The sequence below is a fragment of the Solanum tuberosum genome, unplaced genomic scaffold, assembly GCF_000226075.1.
Source record: "Solanum tuberosum cultivar DM 1-3 516 R44 unplaced genomic scaffold, SolTub_3.0 scf00004, whole genome shotgun sequence".
Classification (NCBI taxonomy): Eukaryota; Viridiplantae; Streptophyta; class Magnoliopsida; order Solanales; family Solanaceae; genus Solanum; species Solanum tuberosum.
Genome location: NW_006238930.1, coordinates 811,817 through 829,322, shown reverse-complemented (window position 1 = coordinate 829,322; position 17,506 = coordinate 811,817). Strand labels below are relative to the sequence as shown.

At 35.8% G+C, this 17,506-nt stretch overlaps 3 protein-coding genes across 3 annotated transcripts; all 3 read left to right on the top strand.

Moving 5' to 3' along the window:
- The first annotated feature begins 2,066 nt into the window (after window positions 1-2,066).
- Window positions 2,067-8,042, top strand: LOC102585184 (proline-rich receptor-like protein kinase PERK8). The gene is made up of 8 exons (XM_006338223.2): window positions 2,067-3,808; window positions 4,383-4,796; window positions 5,078-5,164; window positions 5,575-5,645; window positions 5,792-5,871; window positions 6,664-6,811; window positions 7,378-7,539; window positions 7,620-8,042. Exons 1-8 carry the CDS (start codon window positions 2,911-2,913, stop codon window positions 7,806-7,808), a joined length of 2,049 nt encoding a protein of 682 aa, XP_006338285.1. The 5' UTR covers window positions 2,067-2,910; the 3' UTR covers window positions 7,809-8,042.
- A 690-nt stretch (window positions 8,043-8,732) lies between these two features.
- LOC102584871 (dihydroflavonol-4-reductase-like) lies at window positions 8,733-11,024 on the top strand. Its single transcript, XM_006338222.2, has 4 exons — window positions 8,733-9,395; window positions 9,878-10,060; window positions 10,222-10,375; window positions 10,563-11,024. Exons 1-4 carry the CDS (start codon window positions 9,015-9,017, stop codon window positions 10,874-10,876), a joined length of 1,032 nt encoding a protein of 343 aa, XP_006338284.1. The 5' UTR covers window positions 8,733-9,014; the 3' UTR covers window positions 10,877-11,024.
- A 960-nt stretch (window positions 11,025-11,984) lies between these two features.
- Window positions 11,985-16,653, top strand: LOC102584544 (transmembrane protein 33 homolog). The gene is made up of 9 exons (XM_006338221.2): window positions 11,985-12,266; window positions 13,989-14,109; window positions 14,219-14,325; window positions 14,709-14,834; window positions 14,945-15,065; window positions 15,173-15,257; window positions 15,530-15,643; window positions 15,736-15,775; window positions 16,187-16,653. The coding sequence occupies exons 1-9, from the start codon at window positions 12,090-12,092 to the stop codon at window positions 16,337-16,339; spliced, it is 1,044 nt and encodes a 347-aa protein (XP_006338283.1). The 5' UTR covers window positions 11,985-12,089; the 3' UTR covers window positions 16,340-16,653.
- Window positions 16,654-17,506: the final 853 nt, after the last annotated feature.

The following is a 17,506-nucleotide window of genomic DNA, read 5'->3' as shown; positions in this document are numbered from 1 at the left end:
CGTGCTACATACTCATTACCACATAGTTTTTTCTTATATATTTTATATTACATAGTAGATTTGGAACTAAGGAGATAGTGAGAATTATTTAATTCATTATGTAAATAATAATATTTTTTTGGGGATAAATTAGATAGATCAATAATAATTGATGCAACAAGGAGAATAAAATAAGAAGACAATCTGGATAATTAATATGTACTCATATTCATTACCATTTACCATAAACAACTCCAACCTAATGAGGAGTTCAACGATTTCTTATTTCACAAACTACAAATTGGTGTTCAAGTGAAAAAGTTTCATACTTTTGGAAGAAGGGTTTGATCAAAAGTTATTTGAATAGTCCAAATTAGATTTAACTTATTTGTTGTACTTTCCATTATTGATATTATGTTTTAAAATCTACTTTTTAAAATAAATTGATTCTAACTTTATATATGATATGTTTAAAATCACTATATTAAAGAATATTTTGATATATTCTACGTATTTTTAATTTCAATCTACCATTTAAAAAAAATCATAACGAGTCAAAATAAAATAAAATATTTAGTATAAATTTTAGGAATCACATAGTTTTAATATGAAATTACAATCTATCCATATTTAGTTTGTAATTACATTAATCCCTGAAAAAGTAAAACAAACCGGATACATAATATGTAGCTCGGATACATTAAAAACTAGCTTGGATACATTATAAAATAATCCGGATACATAATATGTTGCTCGGATACATTAAAAACTAGTCTGGATACATTAAAAACTAGCTCGGATACATTATAAAATAATTTAGAATAAGGAGAGAAATAAGGAATTTAAGAGATTTTAAAAAATAGAAGGAAATATTAGAAATAAGGAAACATAAGACATGTATTTAGTAATTTTTCTAAATATGTCTAATTTCACGAAGAGGAAGAAAGTCCTATTTTTTAAGTCTAGTATGACAAAACAAAGGTCACATAAAAGGAAATCAACTTTGCTTTCAGCATCAACGTGCAAAATTCACTATTTATTTTTAATTTGTTGAAGTAAAATCATTAATATCTGTTGTTTGTTCAACAATCTTTTATGATATTCTAATAAGTTAGTTTAGACTTCAAATTTGATATTCCACATTGGTCCGTAACGTGGGCCAAGAATTTAACTTGCAGTGTAAACATAATTCAATCATTAATTATATTTTAGTCTTTTATTGTAGGTAGTTTATTTTGTTTTTGGGCAAAAAAGTATTTTCACTATCCCAATGAATACACAACACATATATTAGCTTACATTTTTATTATTAAATTATAACTAATTGTGTATATTTTAACTTCTAATTTTGTTTACTTAACCACGATAAAGTAATATCATTTGGATACAGACAACTGGTGTCCATAAAATTTTACCTTACTTTTGAGATTATAATCCCATTTATTATGAGCAGTGTATATACAATTGGAGAAGAAGGATTCTGATCAATCCTTTCGAAACATTAAAGTAGGGGTGTCAAATGAGCGAGTTGGATTAAAATTGAAGAAATTAAAATGAGTTAAAATAGAAATTGAGTTGAGTTATGATCCGTTCAAAATTATTTTGGGTTCAAGTATGTGGGATTCAAATGGGCTAAAAATCGAGTTGGATCAAGATCCGCTCAATTTGATCCGTTTAATTCAATATTTTTCACATATTGTTATTTATCTTTTATAATCATAATTTCAACTCAAGAAAAAAATAAAATAAAAAATTACAAATGGATGGATAAATTGCAGAACATATATATTTTAAATAGTAATTTATTTTTTCAATACAGGAACATACATTACACTACAATAATGCAAATAAAAAGTCTTGAAATTGGTGATTAAATTAGGTACAATTGAAAATTCTTTTAAGATGTATTGAAATTGATCTTAAGCCCAACCCATAAAATCTTGGGTGAGTTACCTATATTTTGGCTCATTTTGACACCCCTACATTAAAGCAAAGCAAAAGAGGAAAAAGAATGCCGAAAAGACCAAAAAAAAAGAAAAAAGTGAAAGGCACTAAGCAGCAACAGAGCCAATGTTCACGCGTGCCCGGTAATTAGGGAATTACTAATATATAGTGAGTCATAAATTACTGTTAATAGGAACGTAGAATTTTTGGATAGAGAATGACATTTCTAAACTGACAAAGGAATGAGATCGGAGAAGACAATCACTACAGTAGTCTATTTTAATGCATTCCTTCTAAACTTTTAGTGTTGGGTTGGGGTCTATGATTGTTTGTTAGCAATTGTGTGTAGAGACCACAAAACCATTAACCTATCTTCAACATGGGCTTCATGATGTTTTCTTTGACTTTAGCTTCTTGATAACACACACACTGAATGTTTATTGTAATTTATTTTGTTTGACGTAAATGCCGAGTTCATCTACCTCTGAGGCCTCCCCATGTTGTCTCAAGATTCTGATTTTACTCGCTCTCTTTGACATTACCAAATCAAGAAAACTAAATACTATTCCGAAGTGGCAACCACGTTCCCATTTGCCCTCATTTCATGGCTAGTTTAGTACAGCTTTACCATTCTTCATGTTCCAAGATTCCTACCACACTCTTAGAGGTAACTTCACTTTTGAACTACTAACATTGCATTCACCTTTCTTCCTATGTCTTTTTGAGGGATCTGGGTCTGTTTCAACTGCTGACTTTGGAATTTGTTGATTTGAGTTGTTACTAGTTTTGATTTTAGGGTTTTATTTAGACTAGTTTTGGCTTGATTTGATTCTAAGCAAAATCTTGCAACTTCATTAGTTTTTGGGAAGAAGGGGTTTTGCATTCTTGGATTTGTGTGCAAATGAGAGGTTTTTGAGAAATTCCAATGTGGTGGATTTGGGAGGTTTACTGTATAATTCTTGATCAAAATTGAGACCTTTACTGAAAATGGCCTCTCCAGATTCTCCCCCATCTTTTTTTCCATTCCCAACTTTCCCCACAGCTACACCTTCAAATTCTACTTCTGATTCACCTCCTGCTCCTCCTCCTGACTCTTCATCTCCTCCTCCTCCACCACCTGACTCTTCAGCTCCACCTCCTTCTCCACCAGCTCCAGATTCTCCTCCTCCGTCAGAATCAAAATCACCTCCACCGGCAGAATCTCCTCCACCTCCACCTCCTACAGCAGCGGCGCCACCACCTTCGGCGCCTCCTCCAAAGCCGTCAGTGTCACCACCACCACCTTCTCCTAAGGCTCCTCCACCAGCTAATTCTCCCCCTCCAGCTTCATCTCCACCCCCACCATCAAAAGATTCTCCTCCTCCTGCTCCTCCTCCTTCCCCACCTCCTCCCCCTCCAGCAGTTTCACCTTCTCCTCCACCACCAGTGAAAAATCAACCACCACCACCTGATTCTCCACCTCCTGCACCTGTTGCAAATCCGCCACAAAACTCCCCTCCACCTCCTGCATTGGCTCCCCCTCCAGCCTCACTGCCATCTGCCCCTCCACCTAACCTCTTAACATCTCCACCCCCTTCTATTTCACCTCCTGCTCCCCCAAATAATACTTCTCCAGCTGGAGCTCCCCCTCCATTACCTGTGACTCGCCTTCCTACAGAGAAGCCCACTGCTATCCCTAAACCTGCTATCACTGCAGATTCAAGTGCCAGAAATGGTGGGGGAAATAAGACAGGAAGTGTGGCGGCAATTGGTGTTGTTGCTGGGTTTTTGGCCCTTAGCTTGGTCATTGTTGCTGTCTGGTTTACACGCAGGCGAAAGAAAAGAGAGAGTGCATTTAATCTCAATTACCTGGGACCCTCTCCATTTGCTTCCTCACCAAATTCAGGTATTGCTTTCAAGGTTCTTGAATTTCCTTATGGATTTTGCTGTATGGAATTTGTTTATTGCTAAAACATTCCAATTTTCCAGAGTGATAAAATGTATTCATCCTTTCCTAAACTCTAGCTTGCATGTATTACTGTATTGATGACAAGGAACTATATCACGTGAACCATAATGATCCTTTTGTAGAAGGAATTAATGGTACAATTAGTTCTTTTTTTTCGAAGTTACAGATGACTCATCTGTATTACCGAACATCAAAGGCATATTTTTGTTTCTTTTGCATGATAATTCACTCTTTTTTCCCCTTTGCTACAGAGTGGAGTGCACACAACAAAATCACTTTTCCCAAGAAAACAAGAATTCTGAACTTTTGTGTAACTTAGTTGTCCATATTCTCTTTTTACCTTTCCATTTATAGATCAGCTTTATAATGTAAAGTACAGATCAGAAAAATTAAGTTCCACTTTGTCAATTTTGCAAACTTATCTCGAGTATTGTTAATGTTTATTATAGAATTATAACAACCTACCCCCTTCCCAGCTTTTGGAGTCTTAATGAATTACATATTTTTCCAGATACATCATTCCTGAGATCAAGGTCTCAACATTCCACTTATCTAGCTCCAACCGGCTCACAAAGCAATTTTATGTACTCTCCAGACCATGGAGGTATTGGAAATTCAAGATCATGGTTCACTTACGAAGAATTATCTGAGGCAACAAATGGTTTTTCTCCTGATAGTGTTTTGGGTGAAGGAGGGTTTGGATGTGTTTACAAAGGTGTTCTTAATGACGGAAGAGAAGTCGCTGTCAAACAGCTGAAAAGTGGAAGTGGACAAGGGGAGCGGGAATTCAGAGCAGAAGTTGAGATTATCAGCCGTGTGCACCATCGCCATTTGGTTTCACTTGTTGGTTACTGTATCTCAGAGCAGCAAAGGTTACTTGTCTACGACTATGTGCCAAATGACACGCTTGACTATCACCTTCATGGTAAGACAGGTTTGAGATAAATTGAAGTACTTGGAATACTGTACTCCAGATTTTGTTCTCTATGTTGAATTCTCCAATTCCACACTTCCAAGACGAGTTACTTATTTTTCTTATCATGGCTGGTAATGACCATTATGACATGAATAGCTGCTAAGATTGGCTACAACCAATTGGCCTTATACTGTGCCACATTTCTATGAACTTAGATGAAACTAAGAAGGATGTTGTCTAGTCTCGGATATGATGCTAACGTAACTTCTATCGTTGATTAAATGCTGCAGGTAAAGGCATGCAAACTATGGATTGGGCTACCCGAGTAAAAGTAGCTGCTGGTGCAGCACGTGGACTTGCTTATCTTCATGAAGACTGTAATTTTCTTATTATGTTTATATTTACTCTTGTCCACATTAGTTAAACCTAGGGCTTCTGGAGACTTAATAAAAGGAATAATGGGGACAGAGTGGCTTAAAGAGTGGTTAAATTTCTCCAAAGAAGCTCAGATGCAATATCCAATGTTCTTCGCTTAGCATGTGTTATCCATCAAAAGGCCTAATTTCGATCACCCTTCATTATAGAAGTGTAAAACCTTGACTAGTCAATGTAATTGGTAACTGCATAGTTTATTAATGAGAACTAATGCTAAAATAGACAAATCTTTTCAGTTGCAATGTCGCCAAGTTGAATGGACTTTCTTTGGGAATAGAGCATGTTTTTTATGTTTTGCAATTTTCCTTTACTGATTTATCCTCTGAAATTTTGCTGATTATGTTGTTCTCAGGTCATCCCCGCATTATCCATAGGGATATCAAAACATCAAACATTCTCTTGGATATCAATTTTGAGGCACAGGTATGGCAATTTATCCAACCTAAATTTATGTTTGTGACTTGGTGAACCAGAACAATCTCATTTTCCATGCTGTAATGGTGTATTGGAAATTATGTGTGTTATGGTTTATAGTTTATGCAATTTGACAATGCATTTCCTCCTTTCAGGTTGCTGATTTTGGCCTTGCAAGGTTAGCAGGTGATGCCAGTAGTACACACGTGACAACTCGTGTGATGGGAACCTTTGGGTAGGTCATACATGTGCTAAGTCTTACATTTGAAGAAATCTTAGTTGGCCTTTTTCTGTTACAATATCATATTATCTGACAACATCATCAACACCATGGTCAGTTGCACCATAAGTAATCTCCAAAAACTTTTATCCTAAAGCTGCTTTTACCTCTAAAACTTTTACAGTATTACTTTTTGTCACTTCCATTTCACTTTGAACCTCAGGGGAGAGAGTAAATTGACCTTAATTTAACATATATTGATTCCTCACTTGCAAGAACAACCTTCAGACCCTTCGGGGTGGCCCAGTGGTTTGGGCTTGGGACTTCCATGTTGGAGGTCTCAAGTTCGAAACCCCTTGCCAGCGAAAGCAAGGGGTTTGCCTTCTGGGTCGAGCTCGTCGCACCGGGCTTGCCTAGTGCGGGTTACCTCTCCTATGTGGTTTGCGAGCTATTGCATAGGAGCGGGGGTTTTACCCTGTGCGCACCCCAAGGGTAGCGGCTGCGGGTTTCCCTTGTCATCAAAATAAAAAAAATAAAATGAACAACCTTCAGTTGGTATCAGCCTCGAGTTGGTAACTTTGTACTCTTGTATGGGAGCAGGATTTGGTCTTAGTCTAACAGTTGCTTTTATGCAGCATCTCAGAACCATAACGTAAATGTCAATCACCTAGATTTTCCAATTGCCCCTGTCATCCTACCCACAGAAATGGGTTAAACTGATATTAAATTATTAATCAAAATGACTAATTTTGTACTTGTATGGCATACGTTCAGCTGATTAATTGACATTGACATAAATGATTTCAGATACTTGGCACCAGAGTATGCATCTAGTGGAAAATTAACAGAGAAGTCTGATGTTTATTCATATGGCGTTGTGCTTTTGGAGCTTATTACGGGACGGAAACCTGTTGACCAGTCTCAACCCTTAGGTGATGAAAGCCTGGTTGAATGGGTAAGTTCAAATTTTTAGTTGTTTTAATTTCCTGTAATGATTAATGTTGATACTTAATCAGAGTTTGCTGCCAAGCATCCCTTGTATGCTGAATTAAAGAGAGAAGATATCGAAACCTAGGCCATGCATGTGTCCTAATCTATAGGGAGGAAACTGAGGTTTCTGGAATGTTTATTTCTTTTGAGGAAGAATAGAGGTCGGTTTCCAATTTTTTTCTGTAAAGGCTCTGGGAGATGGTAATACACTAGGGGCGGACCCACCCTGACCCAAGGGGTGTCAAGTGACAATCCTTTGTTGGAAAATTATGTTATATACAGAGATCAAATTTTGATTTAATAAATATATATATACAAGTATTGACACCACTGGACACAAGTTAAAGGTTTAGTCTAGTGGTTAGGATGTTGTTAAAATTCCTCTCAACCTTGTCTGTCAATTAGTATTGCTATTCACACTAGTGATGGAATCGTTTAGAGTTTTCCTTGTTTGCTCATACGTATTTCTCAAGTCATCCAACTAGTGCTTTCATTAAATCGAATCTGAGAATGTTACCTTCTATCTTGTAGGCTCGACCTTTGCTTGCTCAAGCACTTGAGACTGAAAATTTTGAAAATGTAGTAGATCCTAGGCTTGGAAACAACTTTGTTGCGGGTGAGATGTTCCGGATGATTGAAGCAGCTGCAGCTTGCGTTCGTCATTCAGGCTCTAAGAGGCCACGGATGAGTCAGGTAATTAGAGTGCTATTGCAGGTCAGGCAGTTCATTATGATTCATTTCGTTGCAGTCCTGATTTTTTCCTCCTATTTCAGGTGGTTAGAGCTCTAGATTCCATGGATGAGCTGTCGGATCTGTCCAATGGAGTGAAACCTGGACAAAGTGGAATTTTTGAGTCAAGGGAACAATCTGCACAGATAAGAATGTTTCAAAAGATGGCATTTGGAAGTCAAGAGTACAGTTCAGATTTCTTCAATTACTCCCAAGGCAGCTATAAAAGTTGAGTTCTCAATGGCTCATTATCAAAAAAATTGCCCTTGACAAGTGGTTTTTCACAGAGAGATCTGACTTGTAATTAACATTGTAAATCACTGTGCTATTCTTTCCTTTTTCGGCTAGCATTGAAATCTGCATTCTTTTTTTACTCTTTTTTGTTGTCTTCTCACGACAAACAACTGGTTTTGTAGCATTCTGAAATCAACATTCTATTCATACAATGTAGATAAAATGTTAATCAAGGGTCGTTTGACTGAGTACCAAATGCAGTTGCTACCTTGTAAAATTTCTCCAAGGACAAAAAATTGTTCCATTTAGCTATTTAGCCATCCAAAGTTCATTCATAGATTCTCAATTATGTTAATTAATCATGTCATTAAATAGTTGATAGAGTCAGATGATTACTTAACCTGAATTATTATATAACAAGTGTTGGATTGACTTATAAAAGCACATTATTAATACTACTATTCTTATATACTCTATCAAATAATTGTGATTCCGGTCCTGTACCATTAAATGAGCGTGGAAGTAGTAGCATCAATTGTATGACTCGTCTTTTGGATGATTTTGCAATCTCCACGTAAGCTGCCTTCATGCCGCATAAATTTGTAAAATTGTTCGGCAAGTTATTTATGGTTGATTTAACATTTTCCATAAAATAATAAATGATCCAAGAGTGAATTCATGAGACAGAGACACTGGCCAATCTTTAGCTTAATTAGTTCTCCCTTTTACAGATCAATAAGTGATTTTTTTAACTGTCCCGATGTGAAATACTATAGCCTTGACTTTGATATATGTATCGAAAATCTCGCACTTTGATGAATGACCAATATGTTAGGTAGGTGTAGATGGGGAACCTGATTGGCTTACAGTAATTAAATAAAAATCTCTTCTTCTAAATATATAGACGTAGTGCTTCAATGATAGCAAAAATTGAGGTGAACTTACCTCCACAAACACTACCTAACATTCTAATTGACATTAAAAGACAAACTCCTGCAATTAGTACTTCCATACAATCACAGCATCCCATATATCTTTCATATTTACCATTTTATCTACTACTTAACTAATTTATTATCTTTTGGTACATATAGAGCTTGTATAAGTGTATATAAGTAGGCCACTCTCTAACTATGTCAACCCAGCTAAGTGGCAGATACCCTTAAGGCTCTGAAATTTCATAATTGAGCTGCAGAAAGAGAGAGATGGATGTCGCGATATCCTTAGAATTGGAGCCACTAAAGCAGATGAATGATCATGGAATGTTCTTTTCTAGTGGTAATTTTATCTGCAGTTTGAATGCAAGAGACAGGAAAATTGTTTGTGTCACCAGTGGAAACTCCTACTTTGGTTCTCACTTGATCAAGAAGCTTTTGGCATATGGTTACCTTGTTCGAGTTATTATTCAAAATCAAGCTAATCTTGAGGACATGAAGGAGCTGATGAGGGAAGAAGTGAAGCAACTGGAGAGTGTTGTGGTGGCAAGAATGGATGATTTAGATAGCCTCTGCAATGCTTTTAGAGGTTGTCATGTTGTTTTCCACACATCATCTTTCGTTGATCCGCGAGGGATCTCTGGATACACGGTTAGTCATAATATTCTTTCTCTTGAATTTAAGTTTATAAATGATTACCAATAACTTTTGTTCGAGTCATATGATCGATTATGTAAAAGTATCTTCATATTAATCACTACATAGAACTTGTGTTCTTCATTTCACTCTATTTGGTAGTTGACTAACTTGGAATGGTACATTATATTATTCATTGTCCACAAGGACCAAAACTTTAGGATTTGATCTTTCTCAACTCTAAGGTAGTTATCTTCTTTAATCTTGAATCCTGGCTGGTTAGCATCAGAATAATTGAAGCAGCAATTCTTCTTCAACCTCCTTTATACACATCAGGTTGCTGAAATATATATATATATAAAATATGAACAGAAATTTCTTTAAATTCCACCAAGTGCAGCAGCTCTGTTTTGAGTAATGTTTTTAAAAAAATTCTACTAAACAAAATCCAACCTGTGTAAATCTCAAAGATATGCTGACAAGCCGATATGATTTAGGAACGAATGGCATTTATTGAAGCTGAAGCAGCAAAGAATGTCATAGAAGCTTGTGGCAGGGCAGCATATGTTAAAAGATGCATTTTCACCTCTTCTCTACTTGCATGCATCTGGAAAAATGACCTGCCAAACCTCATAGATGAGAGCTCTTGGAGTGATGAGACATTCTGTAGAGAACACAAGGTATACTTGTTAGCCTTCATTCTTCGTTTTCATCTAAAAGGCAGACGGAATACAAAGAGAATTAAAATGTATACATATAATATGATCATTTACTCTCACTAACTCTAGATTCTGGATTCACCTCGTCTCTACTATTTAAAATCTTTTCACGGAAAAAACAGCTTTGGCTAGCCTTGGCCAAGACCAGGGCAGAAAAGGTTGCTTGGAGGAAAGCAAGGGAGATGAAGGTGAAACTTGTTACTTTATGTCCTGGACTTCTCATGGCACCATCTTTCCCAAACGCTCACCTTGAAACTTCTCTCCCGTACCTCAAAGGTATTTTTTCACACAATCAATAATCTATAACTTCAAATTTTCCACTTAATTGAGGATTGGAAAAGAGCTTAGCAATTGCAACTCTATTTTGCATCAAATTTCACATTTAATTTTATGGATCAAACTAATAAAATAGATTGAGAATTGATCGATTTGTTTACTAACTCGAAGAAATGTTCACTTGTAGGTGGCTATTTCATGCTAAGACAAGGAATTCTAGCAACTGAAGATGTAAGTAAAGTGGCAGAAGCACATATTTACGTCTATGAAGATATGGACTATGGAGCGTGTGGAAGATATATTTGCTTTGGAAATATAGTTGGAACATTGGAAGAGGCCATACAACTTGAAAATGGCTTGAATATATCTGGCCACTTGTCTGGGGATCAAAGCCCTCTTGCAGTAGCAGTTGAAAATAATGAAATTCCTCCCAGAATTACTAAGTCAAAGCTCAGTAGATTACTATTCCATGCGTCACAACGCCTTCCTTGCAAACACTGAATAGTAATATTTGTATGGTACTTACCTCAAAATATTATTACAAAAAAGGTAGCAATTGGAGAAGTGTAGTCAGGAATTTATATAAAGGTAATGTCATGATTGATAATCGAATTTGTGAGCAGAAGTTATTTTTCAGCTCAATTTACCACAACACTATATTCAATAATTTTATAATTTATTTATGTAGACTGTAGTAATACTAATAAGTATAATATGTTGGTCTAATCTATCACAAATATCAAAAATTACAGTTGAAAATAAATAGACAAAAATGAATAGAAAAGTATTCAAGCTGAGACACAGATATCTTACTCTCTTTAAGAAGATTCAAGTCAACTGCGGCATAATTTACATTGATTCAGTTGTATCACTCTTGACTTGTCCCCTCCAGAATACAACATCCCAACAACGTCGTACAACTCAAGCAATTTCGGATTGGTTGAAGAATCCAAAACTCCACAAAAGAACACATGCATTCAACATATAATTATTCTCTTTTGTATAGTGAATATAGTTGAAGACTTAAAATATTATTCTTTTGTTTTTTTTACTCTCTTTCACTAGGACATACTTAAATATTATTTCACACTTCTCATCTTTCTTGATACTTCACAAAGGAAAAAGCACCATTATTTATAGATGAAGAAGGGTAGAATATTGAGCGGTGGTAATATAGGTAGATAAATCTGATAGGTATTACATAAGTTATAAGAAACTAATGGTGAAGAGAGTTACACGAAACTAGTAATAGCTATCTTCCACCACAGTTTTATACGACTAACATATACATTTAATATTTTATTTTAATAATAAAATATAAATACCAACATAATATTTCTACGAAAAAATTAAATTGAAATCCATGCTCCTTAGTACTAGCTCCATTCATGTGGTTAATTATTTGTAAGAAATATGTCGTTTACCTAAAGCGAATAACATAATATTTCTACGAAAAAGTGCATTTTAAATTATTTCAAAATCAAAATAAAATTAATTTATTTTTAACTGTTAAAAGTTATTATTTTCTTGAAAGTAAACCATATTAAGTATTATTAATTAAGAATAAATTATTAGTAAAAATATATTTCTATTAATTAGACGTGTGAAAAGGAAATGCGAGGAAATTTCTAGGTACTCCACGACTAAACGACTGTGAAGAATTGTAGAAGAGACGACGACAACGACTCCACTGATTTAGCAGAGAGAGAGAGAGATGGGAGAAGAGGCAGAGGATCCACAGAAATTGAAGAAGATAGCGGCGGCGGCATATGACTATGAGAATGATCCAAGATGGGCAGATTACTGGTCTAACATTCTCATTCCTCCACACATGGGCTCCCGCTCCGATGTTGTCGACCATTTCAAGCGCAAGTTCTACCATCGTTACATTGTCAGTATTCCCCCTTATTCTAATTGACTCATCATGCCGAATAAAACGGAACAGATATACCTGAGTTACATAGCAGACTCCACTTGGTTTTAGATTTGGTGCTTAGTTTGAGGAATTTGCGTTTCATGTGTATATACACTATATCTGTTACAGTATTTTCTTCCCCTAACTGCTCCGGGATCCTTGGATTTCTCATTTTCATTAATAGCGGGATTTATGTTATAATGGATCTAATATCCATATGTTGATTCGGAAGGCTTTATTTCCGGGGAAATCTCGATGCAGTGTTTGGGGCTTTTGTAGTCTGAACTGATATTGTCTATATGAATTCAGTAAAATATCCTTTTTTGCCCTTGCGGAGTTGAGTTAAGAGCGTTAAGTTTGAGGTTTTCCTAGGCCTTTTCCTTATACATTAGTTACTTTATCTCTTGAAATTCATGCAGGTCACTTTGTCATCCTATTCCTTAGCTTGTTGTTATATTATTGCATTGATAATAAATACAGTTAGGGATGACAACGGGGCAGGGCGGGGCAAACCCGCATAAATCCGTGAAGACCTCCACCCCCCCACCCCACCCCACATAACAAAATTTTCTCTTTCAACCTGCCCAAACCCACCCCGCAAAATTTGTTATTGTTTTCTTTATAAAATAGAACTTTTTTGAATGACTTTGATAGCTTATGCTATCATAAAAACATCACTGATGCAATAGCTGTGAAGCCTTTCATCAAAAGACAAGTATTTGATAGTTTAGAATTATTTGAATATATACAAAAAGCGACGAAACAACTGAAGAATTAAAAGAGAACTGATTATTATAACACAATGACAAAAGAAAGTGATCCCCAAGAATAGCGGAAAAATGGATTCTCAATTAACATAACACAATGACAAAAGAAAAATAAATTATTGATTCTTTGAAAATAAGTCCAAGTGATTAAGCTAATAAAAGCAAATAAAAGGTTAATCTATTTGATAGTTGGTTTTCTTGCCTAAAGCCTAAACTGAAGATAAGTGGAAGAAATACTTCAGTGATTTTAGCATTGGATTTATCTCAAACCCGCAACCTACTCCACCCTGCATGGTTTTTATTAAAAAGATTTAAACCTGCCCCTGCAAAAGCTATAACCTGCACCGTGCCACAAAGGTTGTAACCCGCTCTGCCCCGCACCCGCCCCGCCCCATTGCCATCCCTAAATACAGTGTTGGACAAATTTGGGCTTGATGAAATTGTGTTGAGAATTTCATGTTTACTTTATTTGACAATCCTCCTGCTTTCTTCTTCTGCACGTTGTCACCCTATTCTTTAGCTTCTATGACATGGTTATTTTGAATAACTGTATAAGTTCCTATTGCTTCTATCATTCTTGGATATTGTTTCGTTGTACGAGAGCTTATAAAATCCTCATTGCCCAATTTTCAACTGGGATGGATAAAACTAGGTGGTGGTTTTCTGTTACACACTGGTGCAGCAGTCCTGAGCTACTAGTATTATGGACTTTACACTGAGAAATATTTAACATGAAGTGAAATGAAGTGTGAATTCCAATTTAAACTTTTCTGTAACTGATTTATCTGCCCTTTCTGATGAGTACTTAAGCTTGGCTCTGTCTGACTGAATTTCAGATGATTCTAAATAATCAGTTGATTATTACTATTATTTTTATCTTGGGAGATTTCTTCTGCGGTTCGCTTTGTTGATTGTGCATCTATCTGTCCAGGATCCTGGTCTTGTTGTTGAACCAATGACTACCAGCAGTTCATCCCAATCAGCAAGATCATCAGCCCCACAATCTTCTTCTTCATCAACTTCTAACAACCAGCCAAGACAACGTAACTCTGGTATGAATTTCTTTCGGATTTCTGAATGAATATAAAAGCTCCTCTTCCGGGTAGACATCTTCATTTCAAATGTAAATTTGTATTTTCATCCAAATGGAACTTATTTCAGGGGCAGCTAATAGAACTTCTGGGACATCCCCAACTCCAACTCCAACTTCAAGTGCAACGTCACTGCGATGGAACCGTCAAACTATACAATTTTCAGTGAATGCTTGGGTACCATATCTTCATCGTAGTGATTTGAATTTTGGAATATTTGTCTTTTTAAATTTTGCACTGTGTGAAAAAGTTTTAATTAGCTGCTTCCTGTCAACAAATTAAAATGTTTTAACTGCTCTATCTGGTAATGGTTTACTCTCTATTAGCACAAAGAGGTCATTATGTGTATATATACTTTCAAAGATAGGACCTCATCTCCGTTATAGTGATGGAAACTGATAGTGCCCTTCTTTACCACATGCCAACTTTTGCTAGCAGTGATGCCTCTCTATTAACAGGGATGCGTCACGGAAAAATTCCTTGGAGGATTATTGCCTTTCAGCATGACTTCTTATAACCTTCAGTAACTTGCGATTGATTTTTGGTACCCTTCTTTACAGGTCCTTGTTGTAGCAGTTCTTGCAATCTTTCCTCTTATACCTACAAATCTGTCAAACAGAGCATATCGATTGGCCTTTGCAGGCACTGCATGTTCTTCCCTGTATTCATTATACGCATTATATGGGGTAAATTCTGAATGCCGATTTTTTTTTCTCCTCTCTTACTTTGTTTGAGGGTAGTTCAAATCTTTTGGTCTAGGAGGCAACTTTTGATAAATCTTTTCACCTTTTTGCAGAAGCCTAGCGCTTGGAATTTGCAGGCACTGCAAGTTTGGCTTCAGTCAGTTATTATGGCGAAAGATTTTCTCTACTTCATTTACTGCCTTACTTTTGTCACTTCACATCTCTCCTTGAAATGTGAGCTTTAGTTTGGTTTGGTTTTGTTCGTCCTTCTCGTTCTTAGTATTTTTTATAGATTTGATGTCTAAGTTCAGTAACATATGTTATTGGTCAATGCTGAGCAGTTGCTTTGATTCCCGTGATATGCCGAGGACTTGAACATGTTGCGAAGTTTCTTCGACGCAACTTCAACACATCTTCTTTATACAGGTAGCAGAACTGTACCTTAATTTCGTGAAAAGAAAAGTTCTCTCTCGAAATGAGAGATTGTAAAATTGTTTAAAATTGAATAACATCCTAGGGAAATCTTTGATGTCATGGAAAAATACTTATTCATGTTGTAAATCTCTTAGTGGTGTACTATTTGATGTTCTTCTCTCCATTTGTGCCATCCGTTGATTATTTCTTGTGGGTTGTGTGAAGGGTGGGATGTGCTAGAAATGTTTTTCCGTGTTTCTGAACTTATATGACAACATCTGCAGGAAATTCTTGGAAGAGGCTTGTGTATGGGTCGAGTCAAACACAACTACTCTTAGCATATTGTCTTCACAGGCTGAGATTGGGCTGGGACTTCTTTTAGTTGTTTCCCTATTTTCGTTAGTATCTGAGCTTACTGGTGCTTATACTCGTTATTCTCATTGTTCTTTCCATTTTATGCTTATAGCTTTCCACTTCCTTCAAAATGCAGGTGGCAGCGTAACATACTACAAACTTTTATGTACTGGCAGGTATGCGTCATTCTGTCATTTTCATTAGTATTTTCAGCTTCTTTTTCCTTGCAATTTCTAGATGAATGAGCTCTTTTGCTGAAAGCAATGTATGAAATTTCTAGATTTGTGCCTTCTTTGTTGTTTTTTTTTGGACCTCTTTTGCATCTTAGTGATGACAGCAATTCTTGTTGGAGTGGAAGAGTTCAATTTTGTGATATAAAACAGCAAATATGAAACATATTCGTATTGTTGGTCATGCGCACTGTATTTTCAGTTACACCCATATGCTGCCAACAAATATCTTACCCAGCCCTTTATTAAATATGTTCATTCATATTTGAGAATTTAAACTTGATGGAAGTTGCATGTGTCCCATCATGTAGTTACTATCCCTAATTTTCATTGACATGTATTTCAACTCTTGTGCAGCTATTGAAGCTTATGTATCATGCTCCTGCTACTGCTGGTTACCATCAGAGCATGTGGGCTACTATTGGGAGGCATGTAAATCCTCTGGTTCAACGATATGCTCCATTCATGCATACTCCGATCTCCAGTATTCAACGATGGTGGTTAAGGTAGAACTGTAGACGACAGCAGCAAGACATAGAACAGGATTCATGACAGCTAGGTTGGAAGTGCTTTTTCATATTTGTACTTTGTCCCAGATGACGAATATTGGCTAGACTTCTACTTTTCTTTTTATAAACAGATTAATTATAATTGTGTACTGAAACTAAACCTAGTAATAACCTTGGGGCTACTTCCAATTCTTAACATTTTTACCCAAGGTGACTTGTCCCCTTGGTTATAAATTAGTTCACCTTCCCATAATGTAATCTACTGTGTTGTTTAGAATAATTCACTGATAATGGGATTGAAGGGTCTTCTTTCTACTGGTCATGCATCACTCACGAGTCAAAGGCTATCGTAAATATAGATCTCATTTTTTCCAACCTGGTTAAGGCCCTTTTATATGAGAAAACATACTCCCTCCTTATTTATCTGTGTGTCTTAGTTTGATGAAAATAAGACTTTAATTTTTATGATTTTAAATTAAAGACACGTATACTGTATCAAAATGTTTTTTAATTATATAGTCGTATACATGTCGGTGAGATCAAATTGTATCAAATCAAGAAAGGAACGTTAATTTGTAAGCAGACTAAAAAGAAAAGCAATAACGTAAGATTTAGTTTGCATGTAATCAGTTGGCATTCAGTGATTCACCAGTAAACTTTCCAACACCATAATTATGGCCGACGTCTGAAGAATAATAAAACTGCATACTAAAAGCAAATCAACTAATCGGTCAGTTATCTTTGATTATATGGCCTAATCCATCGGTGTCCCCCTAAAGTTGGCACGATGTTTCACTTAGACACTTTAACTAGATAATGTTCATTTTAGACACCTGATGTAAAGTCCCGCTATGTCATTTTGATACTTTTTTTAATATCAGCAAAAATATATAAAATGTGTTATACTCGCAAATGACGTGTGAAGTGACGAATTAAATGATGCATTTGTCATTTGTATCAAAAGTAATTATTAAATAATTATTTTTGAATAAAAATAAAAACTAACCAGTGAATTAATGACACATAATATCTTTATCCAAATAATTAAAAAATAATTTTAAAAAAACAAATAAAAGAACCCATCCCAGTCGTCTTCTCCACCCCCAATCCTTTTGCAGACACTACCCCACCCCACATCTGCACGCCATCTCAAACAAATTTTTAGCTT

Bases quoted from the DNA above. Each gene is read 5' to 3' on its own strand.
- LOC102585184 (XM_006338223.2), top strand. From the start codon at position 2,911: ATGGCCTCTCCAGATTCTCCCCCATCTTTTTTTCCATTCCCAACTTTC. The intron at 5,646-5,791 runs GTATGGCAATTT...TCCTCCTTTCAG, and splicing joins ATATCAATTTTGAGGCACAG to GTTGCTGATTTTGGCCTTGC. The intron at 6,812-7,377 runs GTAAGTTCAAAT...TCTATCTTGTAG, and splicing joins ATGAAAGCCTGGTTGAATGG to GCTCGACCTTTGCTTGCTCA.
- LOC102584871 (XM_006338222.2), top strand. From the start codon at position 9,015: ATGGATGTCGCGATATCCTTAGAATTGGAGCCACTAAAGCAGATGAAT. The intron at 9,396-9,877 runs GTTAGTCATAAT...GATATGATTTAG, and splicing joins GAGGGATCTCTGGATACACG to GAACGAATGGCATTTATTGA. The intron at 10,376-10,562 runs GTATTTTTTCAC...GTTCACTTGTAG, and splicing joins TTCTCTCCCGTACCTCAAAG to GTGGCTATTTCATGCTAAGA.
- LOC102584544 (XM_006338221.2), top strand. From the start codon at position 12,090: ATGGGAGAAGAGGCAGAGGATCCACAGAAATTGAAGAAGATAGCGGCG. The intron at 14,835-14,944 runs GTAAATTCTGAA...ACCTTTTTGCAG, and splicing joins CATTATACGCATTATATGGG to AAGCCTAGCGCTTGGAATTT. The intron at 15,644-15,735 runs GTTAGTATCTGA...TTCAAAATGCAG, and splicing joins TTAGTTGTTTCCCTATTTTC to GTGGCAGCGTAACATACTAC.